We start from the raw sequence: 14,992 nt of genomic DNA, 5'->3' as shown, positions 1-14,992 counted from the left end.
GTGTGTCTGGCTCAACAAGCCAGGGTTCTGGAGTCCCAAGCTGGCAGGGAAAATGGGCTCAGGGATAATCTCAGCACATCAGGTGCCAGTCCCAAGGGGGTCTCTGTGACCAAACCCGTCACATTAGTCTCCATCTCTCTCCCTGCTGGTCCACATACAGCCATCCAACACACCTATTAAGAGAAACATCAGGCCTGGAACATATCTTCAAAAAGGGTTTAATAAGAAAAAGCAAAAATTCACAATGAAGAAATGTTAGGAACAAAAAAGCAGGGAAGTTCCAGACTGTCTGATCAATGGGAAATTAGAGGGGAAATCACAGCGCCTGTCTCAGTCACACACATTTCTTGCATTTAAACAAAACTGAAATAAAAAAGCTAATTGAAGTAGTTCCCAGGCAGGGATTGTCTCCAATACCCCCATTGCCCAATGAGCATTTGGGAGAGGAAAAGTTTAACCATACAGCATTTACATCCACCCAGGATATTTGATCTGAACACAGCCATTCTTATATTGATGTCCCAGAGACGCCATCACCAACATCATCATAACCTGGGTCACGAGGAGGTGGGGACAGGGCGTCACTCTCTGCCCCAGAGGCCCCTTCACTTCTTAGCGTGTGCAGACTCCAGCCTGGAAATAGCAAGGAGGTACATTATAGTCAATGTATCCATTCTCCACCCATGTGCTCTCACATAATGCATGGGCAAGGTACAGTGTGGGCTGTGAATCAGCCCCTGCCCCCAGTTCCTCTGAGTGGGTCTCTGACAAGTTTAATCCATTATCTCTCTCTGTTCTTCAAAGAAAACATGGGGAAACAGATTCTCTCTGTGCTGAGACCTCCCTGGTGCAGGAGAAGTGTGGGGATGGCAGTGAGCTGGTGATGACTCCCTGATAGGCCACTGGGAGCTGCTGTAACTTTTGACAACTGATATAGTCCCTAAGGAACCACACGTCAGCAGAGACCTCGTGGCTGCAGCTGGGTGGGGACCCTAGCCCATAGAACATGCCTGGGCATCACAGATCTCACCTGCCCACACAATGCTCGTTCGCACATTATTCCCACCAAGACCAAAGAAATGCACATTTCATCCCAACCCAGTTTCCCCTGAGGTGCAAAGCGGGAGCTCAGCCATTGGCCCTAACTCTGATCCTATGCTAACGGGGACATTTACATATTGAAGTGAGTGATTTCAAACCTGATGCCAGGCCACTAACTAACCACACGTGAGGGACCTGCTCTTCCCATTACCACCCAGGGCACTTGTTTGGGGAAAGGCGCTTTGGCCCCGATCCTGCCAATGGACTCTTGTAACTTTGATGATTTGGACAATTCCACTGAAGTCAGCAAGACTATTCATGTGAGTAGAGTGACAGATGGGATCTAGTATTTGTAGGATCATGGACCTTAATAGGAAATCTTTTTAAATCTTGATTTAAGTCCATTTAACTTGGTTTAGTAGAGGTTAGGGTGGGGATACAGCTGGGAGTTTACCAATAACTGTATTTCAGTGCAGTGACAGTGACCTCTAGTGGCCAGTAAAGGCTCTTCCAGGTGAGTTGTCTACACACCACTCACCTGTCTGTGAATCCCAGTTCCTGACACTTCCCCCATGGGCCCCAGTGACTTCCTGGGCTCTCAGTCCAGAACCAGGGTCATCTTCAGGGTCAGAAATTTCTCTGGCATCATCATAACCGTCCCCTGGGTCATCTCCAGGCAGGACCGGGACCTCTGAAATAAAGATTGGAATTAATGGTAATGAGAAGAGGCTTTCCACTGAATAGAGAAATAAGCTACATGCCAGGAGTGGCAAACGAGGGAGTTATGTGTATTATTTCTTATGAATGCCACATACACCTCAGCTTAGCTGTTTGATATTATCCTGCCAGACTGCACAGAAAAAATCAAAGGAGGCTGTTGGTGAGGAAGCAAACAGGAAACATAAAACTAACAAAGACATGGCCCCTTAAGGGCACAATGAGGGGAGCTGTTAATTGTGGAATGAGTCTCCCTGGCTCCAGCCAGGCTAGTCTAGGTTAATTCTTCCCAGCCCTGAGCTCAGGATCAAAGGGCAGACTAGGGAATGAAGGGGGTGGAGCAGCAGTAGCTAAGGGGTAACGTGGCTTCCAGGAGGCAGATTCATCACTGCTCACCTCGACTGTCTGGAGTCTGGGGGACGTTGTTCAAGGCAGGCTCCTCCACGTTGTTGTAATCCAACCGAGACCCCCCTGGGTAATCTCCCTCTGGAAAAGCAAACACCACACTCAGCTTCCCCTGAACACACCCATTTCCCCAGCAGGTTTTAGTTCCCCATTAAAGGCCTGTTGTCTTGGAGTTTGGGCTGTTCATCATAGATTCTGTAGGGGAAGTCACAGGGTGACCCATGGGAAAAGGGAGAGTCATGGACATTCTATGAAACAATAATTGTGCCACCTTTATTGCCTCAAAAATAACTAGGGCCCAGCCCTGCCCCACAGCATCTAATGGCAACTTTGTCATGCCCTTCAATGAGATCAGGATCTATGCTGGTATTGAGCTAACCCTGGACCCATTGGGAGACAGTAGCTGCCACACCAGAGCTGACCATTGTGAATTCAACTGAACTCTATAAAGACATAGTTTAAAGTCCTTACTTTATATGGGCTGGATCGTGAATTGGGCTATATGCCGAGGAGGCAGGGGCTTAGATCATAGGGCACAGATCAGGGGTTGTATAGTGACATGTGTCACCTGTGGAAGTCAGATTCTTTCATATCTTGTAAATATTTCTCTGCCCGGTTCCCTACAGCTCCTCCCCTGGGGGAGTGCACCGTCAACCACACACAGAAAGGGTCACCATTTGTTTACGTTTCCATCAAGAGTTGGACAGAAATCTTTTATGTGTCTCTGTATCCACCCCACCCTTGTTACCTTGTTCTGATCCAGGATCATTTTCCCCCTCGCTGTCCCCGGTGTAATACTGCAGCTTCGTCACTGACTCATCTGAATAGGAGACTGGAGAAATGATAAATGGGATGTTATCACAGTGAGAGTAGCAAAACTGGCTGATGGGCAATGCATCCAGGTCCTGGAGCAAGATCTACGGTCTCAGTATATTGCTCCTTGAAGAGAAGATGCTGAATTCACAGGGACTGAGCGGTGAGAGGCTTACTCAAACTTTCCAAGATAAATATCCTTTTTTTGTGGTAAATGTGGCTTTGGCGTGGATAAAATCAGACTGGGAAGATGCTGGGAACAGCCATATTGACATCATGAGGTGAGGTAGGGACTGAGTGAGCCTTTAACCATGGGATCCCCTCCTGTGGGTTTCATTTGAATCCTTCTCATGAACTGGGGAGCCTGTTTTGAGTCACACTCAAGGTGTAAGAATCTGTTTAGAGAGGAATGTTTATCTTCTCCTCCTGAATGTTGCTACTTCATGGCCTGATCCAGCAGAAAATTATGGCTGAGGCTGCTGGTCGAGACCTCCTCAGCCACGGACATGACTCCCATTTTCTTATGCAAGATACTCCTCCTGCCCTGCCTTATTGCCAGATTAGGCCACGCCCCTCCCAGTATCAGAGTGTGTGACCAACCCCCACCATTAGTAGAGAGGACAATGTGTATCTCAGAAGTAGCCTGAGGGAGACGTATTGACCACGCTCATAGTGCCCCACAATGTGCTAAACTGAGAGAAGCATCTTCCCAACTGATTGACACTGAGTCAAAAGGACGTGAACAGTCACTTTCCTGACCCATAACTAATTACCCCCTAAGTCTGCAGGATGTACAGATCGAACCGACTCAGAATGCAGAGTCTGCTAGGGAGGAAACTCATTCATCTCAGTCCAGAAACTGGCTGATCTCGTCACAGACCCAGCATCTGCAGCCATACAGGACTCACAGGCTTGAAGGCTACAGAAATTTAGCTCTAGGTCAGAGCTTTAGAATGCAGAGTGCATTATAGATTTTCTCCCTGTTAGGAATGACACACACAGACCTGAACGATCAAACATTTCCTGCTTCTTTCTCATCAGGTTATAATCGATCTCCTCGTACACGGCCTCAGAGAAAGGGTCCAAGGATCTTCTGGAGCCTAAAAACAGAGGGCAGGGTTTGCACAGGGTCAGAGAAGCTCGGGATGGGAAACCCTATGAGATCATCCAGCCCCTTTCCCTGGGCCCAGTGCAGGACTGGTCCCTACAGCACATTCCCACTGCTCTGTCCAGTTAAGATTTCAGAGTCCCAGGTGACAGGGACCACGTCCCTCTCCTGTTTGTTCTATTGGCTATTTCACTGTCATTAAGTTTATCTTGATATTCAGCCTTAATGGTCCCTACATACATTTATCCTATTACTCCTAGTACCACCCAAAATCATTCCTCTCCTATCCTGGTGCTCACACCTATGGGCAAAATAGTACTTGTATATGTACTGCCTAGACACTGTGTGGGGATTAATTAGCTAATATTTGTGCAGTACTTTAAAAATGGAAAGTACTGTCTACATATATTTTTACATGACAAATCTGAGGCACTGTCCCAGATTGAGGTGTCATTAGAGGAAGTTTTGGAACAAATTGATGAACTAAACAGTAATAAGTCATCAGGATTAGATGGTATTCACCCAAGAGTCTGAAGGAACTCAAATATGAAATTGCAGAACTACTAACTGTAGTATGTAACCTATCATTTAAGTCAGTTTCTGTACCAGATGGCTGGAGGATAGCTAACGTGATGCCAATTTTTAAAAAAGGTTCAAGAAGCGTTTACAGCAATTACAGCAATTACAGGCCAGAATCCGAATTTACAAAACCAGGCAAATTAGTTTAAACTACAGTAAAAATAGAATTATCAGATATATAGATTAACACGATTTGTTGGGAAAGAGTAAACATGGTATTTGTAAAGAAAAATCATGCCTTGACAATCTACTAGTATTCTCTGAGGGGGTGAGCAAGCATGTGGCCAAGGTGGATCCAGTGGATATATTGATAATCATTAGGAAAGGGATAGATAATAAGACAGAAAATATCATATTGCCTCTATATAAATCCATGGTACGCCTACATCTTGAGTACTGCGTGCAGATGTGGTCACCCTATCTCAAAAAAAGATATAGTGGAATTGGAAAAAGTTCAGAAAAGGGCAACAAAAATGATTAGGGGTATGGAAAAGTTGCCATATGAGTATAAAATCATGACTGGTATGGAGAAAGTAAATAAGGAAGTGTTATTTACTCCTTCTCATAACACAAGAACTATGGGTCACCAAATGAAACTAATAGGCAGCAGGTTTGAAACAAACAAAAAGAAGAATTTCTTCTCACAACACACAGTCAACGCCTGTGGAACTCTTTGCCAGAGGATGTTGTGAAGGCCAAGAGTATAATAGGGCTCAAAAAAGAACTAGATAAATACATGGAGGATAGGTCCATCAATTACTATTAGCCAGGATGGGCAGGAATGGTGTCCTTAGCCTCTGTTTGCAAGAAGGTGGGAATGAGCGACAGGGGATGGATCAGTTGATGATTACCTGTTCTGTTAATTCCCTCTGAAGCACCTGGCTTTGGCTGCTATTGGAAGACAGGATACTGAGCTAGATGGACATTTGGTCTGACCCAGTATGGCCTTTCTTATGTTCTTGTATAAGGGTACAACAACATCTGAGCTGACTTAGATCTAGCTAGCCATGTAGTTGTGTCAGCAGATACAGCAGCACAGGTTAACCTTTCATGTACAACCTCGCCTAGGAGCCTGGGTGCATACTCCAGTGGCTACCCCACATCACAGCCATGCTGACGCAACTACACTGCTGTTGTTATGCCAGCATACCTCGGGTATGTCTACATGTGCTGCAATCACACCTCTCACTGCAGTGTAGATATTCCCTAAATGCCTAATAGAACTGTCTGATCTCTTTCACCATTATCACCCAAGCTCTTTTACAGCATTTCTTCTTCCTCGTACCCTCCCTCCTGATGTATCTCTCTATTCGAGATCTTTACCTCACATGGATTTTCTTGCACTTTTCTAAATGGAATCTCAACATGTTCTTTTTCTAACAATATTTGCAGTCACTTTGTATTATTTCCTCTAGTGAGGCGAAGTGGCCTCCCTCCCCACCTGAGAATGAGGGACCACTACACTGCCTCTGGTGGGCAGAGCCAAACTTGCCCTGCCCCCCTCGCCGGAATTACTAGGGCAGGACAGGAAACATAAAGTGAGGGCCTTGCATTTTATTTCAATGGGAGCCAGGGAACATAGGAACTGCTGCCAGTTTCCTGTACGGTGACCAGATTAGTAGCATCAGTTACACTGTGAAACTCTGCACAGTGGAAATAGCTATAACTACTGAGTTCGAAGTCTTGGCTGGTTGGTTATTTTTTGTTTGTTTGTTTTTCTTGTATAAGAAAACTCAGAATCTGAGTAATGCAGAAAACACTGCAGGAGGGCCCTCCAAACTGATTTTTTATACCTGAAGCTTTTTAATGTTAGAGCATAAGAATATAAGAACGGCCGTATTGGGGTAGACCAAAGATCCATCCAGCCCAGTATCCTGTCTGCTGACAGTGGCCAATGCCAGGTGCCCCAAAGGGAGTGAACCTAACAGGTAATGATCAAGTGATCTCTCTCCTGCCATCCAGCTTCACCCTCTGACAAACAGAGGCTAGGGACACCATTCCTTACCTATCCTGGCTAATAGCCAGCAATGGACTTAATCTCCATTCATTTATCTAGTTCTCTTTTAAACCCTGTTGTAGTTCTAGCCTTCATAACTTCCTCAGGTAAGGAATTCCACAGGTTGACTGTGCGCTGTGTGAAGAAGAACTTCCTTTTATTTGTTTTAAACCTGCTGCTCATTAATTTCATTTGGCGGCCCCTAGTTCTTATATTATGGGAACAAGTAAATAACTTTTCCATATTCATTTTCGCCACAGCACTTATGATTTTATATACCTCTATCATATCCCCCCTTAGTCTCCTCTTTTCCAGGCTGAAAAGTCCTAGCCTCTTTAATCTCTCCTCATATGGGACACGTTCCAAACCCCTAATCATTTTAGTTACCCTTCTCTGAACCTTTTCTAATGCCAGTATATCTTTTTTGAGATGAGGAGACCACATCTGTACACAGTATTCAAGATGTGGGCATACCATGGATTTATATAAGGGCAATAAGATATTCTCTGTCTTATTCTCTATCCCTTTTTAATGATTCCTAACATCCTGTTTGCTTTTTTGACTGCCACTGCACACTGCGTGGACGTCTTCAGAGAACTATCCATGATGACTCCAAGATCTCTTTCCTGATTAGCTGTAACTAAATTAACCTCCATCATATTGTATGTATAGTTGGGGTTATTTTTTCCAATGTGCATTACTTTACATTTATCCACATTAAATTTCAATTGCCATTTTGTTGCCCAATCACTTAGTTTTGTGAGATCTTTTTGACGTTCTTCACAGTCTGCTTTGGTCTTAACTATCTTGAGCAGCTTTGTCATCTGCGAACTTTGCCACCTCACTGTTTACCCCTTTCTTCAGATCATTTATGAATAAATTGAATAGGATTGGTCCTAGGACTGACCCTTGGTGAACACCACTAGTTACCCCTCTCCATTCTGAAAATTTACCATTTATTCCTACCCTCTGTTCCCTGTCTCCAGCCTGCTGCAGAACTCTGGAGCTGGACCTGCACTGGGCAGGATCCTGTCCCCAAAGGAGACAATCCCCGGAGAGAAATTGCCGGGACTGCCATTGGCCAATACCCCGATGAGACCAAGAACTCAGGCACTATGGAACCCCTCACTCAGACGCTGGTAGGAAGTAGCCCAAGGAAACTGGACTTTGGTCCTGTTTCACTGTCAAAACCCGAGTCAACATATTTTAGTTGGATCCCTGCTGACCCAATGGAACAGTCCACCACTGTTAGGGCCCTGGGCTACGACGCAGTGAAGTAGGGTGCGCCAAGGTCCCCCCATCCCCTGCTGCCAACCCCATTCCTGGGGTGGCAGCCTCCCCATCTTAGACCAAGAGGTCTGTTGTCTGCCAGAGCCAGGACATCAAATGTGTCTGTTTGGTGCTCTGCCCTGCCTGAGGGCCTGAATCCCTAGACTGTTTGGTGCTCCCTGCTCTGCCCCCATCCAAAGAGCCAGAGCCCCAGACTGTGTGTTTGCTAGCTGTCTTAGCCAAGAGGCTTAGGCAACACCTGCTCCCCACTCTGCCCTGCCCAGAGGGCCAGAGCTTCCCTAATAAACCATTAATTTCTGGCTGTCCCAGCCAGGATGGTGTAGACTAAAGACTGCTTATACTCTGCCCCACCTAGAGGGCCAGAGCCCTAGACTCTTGATTGATGACAGCCCTGACAGGAGGCTGTGAGCTCTAGATTGTTTACAGATCGGCCCAGACAGTGGGACCCAAGCCTGTGTGCTGCTGCCTGACACAGTGGGACAGAGTGGGCTCCCTCCTCACTTGAGAGCAAGAGACCACTGCTTTTCCCCTTTGTATTATTTCTCTGTTGTCTCCACTAGTCTCAACTCCTCCCAATTTACTGTCATCTGGACTGGCTACAGAGCTTCCCTGCAAGAGAGGTACACACCACATGTGTTCACCAAAAGATACCTTAATACTCTGCCAGGTATGGCTGAAGTTAGCTTAAACAAGGTATGTTACACACGGTGCCACCTAGTGGGTGAACAGTATAATACAGTTTAGCCTTCCATTACATCTCCCCTTTTGAGTTCTACATTCCTAGCATTTACAAAATTTATGTTTTCATGGTATCTTTGTAGTTTTGCACAGATCAGTCTATTAAGTGTCTCTTGTTAGTATATAGGCCTGTCTCTTAGCCTAGGATAAAATTTGGGGTCTGACTTTTGATACTTTTATATTCTCCTTACTAATATGTATGAACAAAGAATGAAAACACTGTGTGTTGCTTCCAGATGGGGTTCATAGCACAATGAAAAGAAATAAGGAAAAGCGTTAAAGTGTTGCTGGGTATGGTGGGAGTTTAATATAGAAGCGTGCACTTGAAGACTGACTCGACCCTTATCTCAATGCAAGGTCAAGCAACCAGATGGGAGGGGCAAGAGGGGTGGTGGTGAAGCATGAGAAACACTAGAAAGCCAGAGAAAAGGTGACACTGACCGAAACATAACCTTACTCTTTACCCCTCCCATGGGGTACAAAAGAGGCAGTACCAAAGTGTCCATACTCACAATCCTCCAAAACGGAACATGACCATATATTGTAAGGGGTGGGACCAAGGCCGTGCAGGAAGGTGGGAAAAAGGACAGGGAAAACTCTGTGGTGTACAGAGCTATGGATATGCTTGCTTGATTAACCCCAATAAACATCACATTGCCTGCACTTGGACTATGGTCTTCTGCTTTCTGATTGCGTGATAAGAACCAAGAGAGGGGCGAGGGAAAAAGCCCTAACATCTGTCAGTGGTCCTAGTTTTCTAATTACCCAACCCAAACAAGTAACAACTTGGCCATCTGGCTTTCCATCAGTTGCAATGACTGCCTGAGGCCTGTCTGGAATCTCTGAGTTCTCTTCCTCTTGTTCTGCATCTGCCATCTGTAGAGTTTGCTCTGTTGATTGTTCTTTCTGAGGTACACTATATGCTCCAGCATTTTATCTTGAGTTTAGTTGTACTGGGTCTCCTTTCAAAAATCCCTCTGTCAAGTTCTTCTGATTTTCTCATTAGGCCCATCATGGCTGCCACACTGAGGTGGAGAACACTGTTGGTCTTTGATCCTTCGATCACATGCACTCTGAATGAGAAGGTTTTGTCTTTGAAAGATATTTCTGTGGTGAACTGTCCCATGCAATTCAGAATGCCTCCAGGGATAGTCAGAGCTGTGTCAGGTGACTTCAGCTCTGGGAGGGGTTGAAGGTGATTGTAAGGCCCATGTGAGATGACTGTTACATTGGCTCCTAAGTTAATTTCAAGGTCAATAGTGTTTCTCTGAATGATCAGTTTCACTCTCCAGACAGGCTCTGTATCATCACATATGATAGATCCCAGAAACAATTTTGCAAATTTGACACCATCAGCTCAGGATTAAACAAAGATTGTGAATGGCTAGCCAACTACAAAAGCAGTTTCTCCTCCCTTGGTGTTCACACCTCAACTGCTAGAAGAGGGCCTCATCCTCCCTGATTGAAGTCACCTCGTTATCTCTAGACTGATTCTGGCTTGCATATTTATACTTGCCTCTGGAAATTTCCACTACATGCATCTGACGAAGTGAGTATGCTCCAATACATCTGTTAGTCTATAAGGTGCCACAGGACTTTTTGTCGCTTTTTACAGATCCAGACTAACACGGCTACCCCTCTGATATCTGAAATATTTGTAACTCGGAACAAAATGTTACAGTTGTTCTTTCAAAAGTTTACAACTGAACATTGACTTAATACAGCTTTGAAACTTTACTATTCAGAAGAAAAATGCTGCTTTTAACCATCTTAATTTAAATGAAACAAACACAGAAACAGTTTCCTTACCTTGTCAAATTGTTTTTTAACCTTCCCTTTAATTGTTTTAGTCGTTTACATTTAAGACAGTATTGTACTACCGGTATATTTACTTTTGTGTTTTTTTGGTCTCTGGTGCTGCCTGGTTGCGTACTTCCAGTTCCAAATGAGGTGTGTGGTTCACTGGTCAGTTCTGTAACTTTGAGCTTCCAGTGTATAAGGTATGCATCAAACATAGCCAGAACCCTTTCCTAGTCATCTTTGTGACTGTCCTCAGGCAAATCAAAGGATTTAAAGAAATGTTCTGTTTGCTTCCAAATAGCATGAACTAAACACCATACCTCAGTTTCCTTATGGAGTTTTATAGCAATTGAAATCTTGCAAAATGTTGCTTCTAGACTGTCAATTATGAAGGTCTGTCAAAGTTGAAGTTCTCTGGGGCAATGAAGAGGGAGATGTTGATGAAATCATGCAACCAGTGTTGCTTTTTTCCCCCCCTGTTTGCAACCTTCATTGCTCCTCCTTCTGTCTGCAACTTCTGTTGCTCTCTTCCTTCTGTTTTTCTTCTCTTCTGGCACTGCTTAACTTTGGGCACCATGTCACATACACCTTGTACATGGTAGGTGGCAGGGCTGCTATTAGCAGGTCAGGTTTCTCTACCAGATATGGAATGGCTACAGCGCTTCCTTCCCAGAGAAATACTCACCAGATGTGTTCACAATAAAATCCCTTAATGCTCTGTCAGGCATGGCTGAGGTTAGCTAAAATAAGTTGTTACATGCAACGCCACTTTGTGGCTGAACAGTATAATACAACTTAACCTTCCATTACACTGCCAACACCCCACCCCCCTTAGACACAGCTCCCCCTGTTATTTCAGAGGCATTTCACACAGTGACACTAATCAGCACCCACCTCTGCGCTGTGCCCTGGCACTTCGCACCTGTGCACCTAGGATGATTAACACCAGGCAGAGCAGGGACCCCAGGATAATGCAGATGACCACAGGCACCGTGACTCTCCCACTGTTGGTCAGAGTGCGGCGTGCGGGAGCTGGATGGAAATGAACATGCAACAGGGAGATATTATCCTGTGAGAGTCACGCGGGGGTGGGGGGGCAGGGAGCTCCCCAGTCACTCATTGCATAGCCAAGGACAGCAGGGTAACGGGCTGGGACACAGTCTGTGCGCCATGGGGATAGGTCACAGGCTGCTGTTTAAATCATGGGCTCTGCCCTGTCAGCTGGAGCCAGCAGACAGGAATCGTCAGGCTCAGCAGGGCCTGCAGCTCCCACCCAGGTGTCATTCACCCCTAGATTTCACAGGCCATGTGTAAGGGGACTGTAGGCCCCTTACTAAAACTCAGTGGGTTTTTTTTCCATTGGCCGTCTCCCAGTACCAGAAGGAGGGGGAAGGTTCGATGGGAAATCAGGACCTTGAGGCTGACAGTCCCCAGGAACAATGGGGAGAGGCCAGTGCTCCAGGTCAGCCTGATTGACAGGGTGGACAGGCTAATGAAGGAGTCAGGAGGCTGGGGTGGATCCTGTCCTCCCTGTGAGCTGGAATTGCCTGGAACAGAGTGGGGAGGAGCTAATGAGAGAGCAGGGGCCGGAGCTAAGCTGGGGAGCAGAGCCGCGCCAGCCAGAGAGAACCACAGAAGCAGCCCAGGGGGAGCAGAGTCACAGAATCAGCCCACAGGGGAGACCTGTGCTGGGAGGACAGCTATGTCAACCAGATCCAGAGAGGCCAGAAAAGCAGCCCAGGTAGCTGGAGGCAGAGTAGCAGCAGCCGTGCTGAGGCAGAGTGGAGCTGGAGCTGAGAGAGAGTGATGGAGCTGGAACTCGGGTTGGAGCAGTCCGGAGCCGGGTGCACTGAGCAGCTGGGCAGAGCGAGGGAGACCCTGGGCAGTGGGCCCAGCACAGGGAGACACCTCCAACCAAGAGGCCTTGCAAGCCAGACTTGGTGGGAGATTGTAACTCCGACAGGGCGGGGTCGACGCTGGGAAGAAGGGTTCTGCCAATTAAAGCCTGAGGGCATGTGGCCACCATCAGAGCAAGTGTCCGACCCATAGCATCCCTGCAGCACAGCCAGGGCCTGAGAAGGAGGCCTGGGACGAGTGAGGAACAGACTGTGAACTTCCCTTACAGTCCAGAGACACTGGTTGTGATGTCCCCATGCCACAGACCGGGGTGACGTGTTTTCCTTTAACCTTTCCCATTCCCCCCCCCCCCGCCGCTTTTTTTTAAATTGATTGCTGTTTAATAAATTGCATTTGCTTTGAACTGTATGTAATGATCAGTGGGTCAGGGAAGCATCCAGTGTAGAGAGGGACCCTGGGAGTGGGGACAACTTAGCCCCTGCCCTAAGTGAGCACAACAAGGTTGGGGGTTGATCCTGGGCCCAACCTTGTTGGAGTTATGAGGACTCTGCCACAAAGGAGAGTGGAAGGGGAGCCCTTGAGGTCAGGCAGGCCTCTGGGTAAAGGAAGTCAGAGCGAGAACTCAGATTCCTTCATTAGCCCAGTTCACTGGGGTACTGTATAAGCCAGGAAAGTTCCGCACAATAGCGGGACCATTCCCCTGCTTACACATGGAAAGGAGCTCCTGCCTTAGGCTGCAGCTTGCAGCTCATCCTCTGTGACCCAGCAGCAGGTAAATTTAACTCTTGATGGGAGAGGGGGATGATTCTGTTCTACTCAGTGATGCTGTTATCTCTGTCACACCTGCAAAGGGAAAGGTGCAGCGGCACAGGAGCCAGCAAACAGAGCTGTAAACAGGGGAGTTTCAGTGGGAGTTTGCAAGGGGAGTTTGCAGGCGAGACTAAGGCCTGGTCCCCACTAAGCCCCCACTTCGGACTAAGGTACGCAAATTCCACTACGTTAATAACGTAGCTGAATTCGAAGTACCTTAGTCCGAACTTACTGCGGGTCCAGACGCGGCAGGGAGGCTCCCCCGTTGATGCCGCGTACTCCTCTCAGCGAGCTGGAGTACCGGCGTCGACGGCGAGCACTTCCGGGATCGATCCGGGATCGATTTATCGCGTCTTAACCAGACGCGAGAAATCGATCCCAGAACATCGATTGCCTGCCGCCGGACCCTCCGGTAAGTGTAGACGTACCCTAAGAGAGGCAGGCAGAGGAATAGACAGGCTAGTGAAGGGAGGGGGTTGTGTTGTGCCTGTGTTTTGGTGCCTGTGGTTAATGAGGAGCTTAGGGATAATGGTAGGATGACAAATGGGAATGAGGCTATGGAGGTAGATATTACCGCATCCGAGGTAGAAGCCAAACTCGAACAGCTTAATGGGACTAAATCGGGGGGGGCGGGGGGGGGAATAATCTTCATCCAGGAATATTAAAGGAACTGGCACATGAAATTGAAAGCCCATTAGCAAGAATTTGTAATGAATCAGTAAACTCAGGGGTTTTACCGTATGATTGGAGAATTTCTAACATAGTTCCTATTTTTAAGAAGGGGAAAAAAAGTGATCCAAGTAACTATAGGCCTGTTAGTTTGACATCTGTAGTATGCAAGGTCTTGGAAAAAAATTTGAAGGAGAAAGTAGTTAAGGACATTGAGGTCAATGGTAATTGGGACAAAATACAACATGGTTTTACAGAAAATAGATCATGCCAAAGCAACCAGATCTCCTTCTTTGAGAAGGTAACAGATTTTTTAGACAAAGGAAATGCAGTGGATCTAATTTACCTCGATTTCACTAGGGCATTTGATACGGTTCCACATGGGGAATTATTAGCTAAATTGGAAAAGATGGGGATCAATATGAAAATTGAAAGGTGGATAAGGAACTGGTTAAAGGGGAGACTGCAATGGGTCATACTGAAAGGTGAACTATCAGGCTGGAAGGAGGTTACTAGTGGAGTTCCTCAGGGATCGGTTTTGGGACCAATCTTATTTAATCTTTTTTTACTGACCTTGGCACAAAAAGTGGGAATGTGCTAATAAAGTTTGCGGATGACACAAAGCTGGGAGGTATTGCCAATACAGAGAAGGACCGGGATATCATACAGGAAGCTCTGGATGACCTTGTAAACTGGAGTAATAGTAATAGGATGACATTTAATAGTGAAAAGTGCAAGGTCATGCATTTAGGGATTAAGAACAAGATTTTTGGTTATAAATTGGGGACACATCAGTTGGAAGTAACAGAGGAGGAGAAGGACCTCGGAGTATTGGTTGATCACAGGATGACTATGAGCCGCCAATGTGATATGGCCGTTAAAATGCTAATGCGGTCTTGGGATGCATCAGGTGAGGTATTTCCAGTAAAGATAAGGAGGTGTTAGTACCGTTATACAAGGCACTGGTGAGACCTCATCTGGAATACTGAGTGCAGTTCTGGTCTCCCATGTTTAAGAAGGATGAATTCAAACTGGAACAGGTACAGAGAAGGGCTACAAGGATGATCCAAGGAATGGAAAACGTGTCTTATGAAAGGAGACTCAAAGAGCTTGGCTTGTTTAGCCTAACCAAAAGAAGGCTGAGGGGAGATATGATTGCTCTTTATAAA

At 46.4% G+C, this 14,992-nt stretch overlaps 1 protein-coding gene across 1 annotated transcript in view; it reads right to left on the bottom strand.

Moving 5' to 3' along the window:
- Positions 1–202: 202 nt before the first annotated feature.
- The window catches only part of LOC112061245 (antigen WC1.1-like), a 53,572-nt gene continuing 38,782 nt past the window's right edge, over positions 203–14,992 (bottom strand). Inside the window, exons 9-14 of the mRNA XM_065584743.1 lie at positions 11,382–11,519; positions 3,981–4,076; positions 2,912–2,995; positions 2,155–2,244; positions 1,580–1,732; positions 203–633 (exon numbers count right to left, since the gene is read on the bottom strand). Coding sequence (XP_065440815.1) covers positions 509–633; positions 1,580–1,732; positions 2,155–2,244; positions 2,912–2,995; positions 3,981–4,076; positions 11,382–11,519 — 686 coding nt within the window. The 3' untranslated portion in view covers positions 203–508. The remainder of the gene's footprint in view (positions 634–1,579; positions 1,733–2,154; positions 2,245–2,911; positions 2,996–3,980; positions 4,077–11,381; positions 11,520–14,992) is intronic.

This window comes from Chrysemys picta, chromosome 1 (assembly GCF_011386835.1).
Source record: "Chrysemys picta bellii isolate R12L10 chromosome 1, ASM1138683v2, whole genome shotgun sequence".
Lineage (NCBI taxonomy): Eukaryota > Metazoa > Chordata > Testudines > Emydidae > Chrysemys > Chrysemys picta.
The sequence above is the reverse complement of the archived record's forward strand: the minus strand, read 5'-3'. Positions and strand labels throughout refer to the sequence as shown.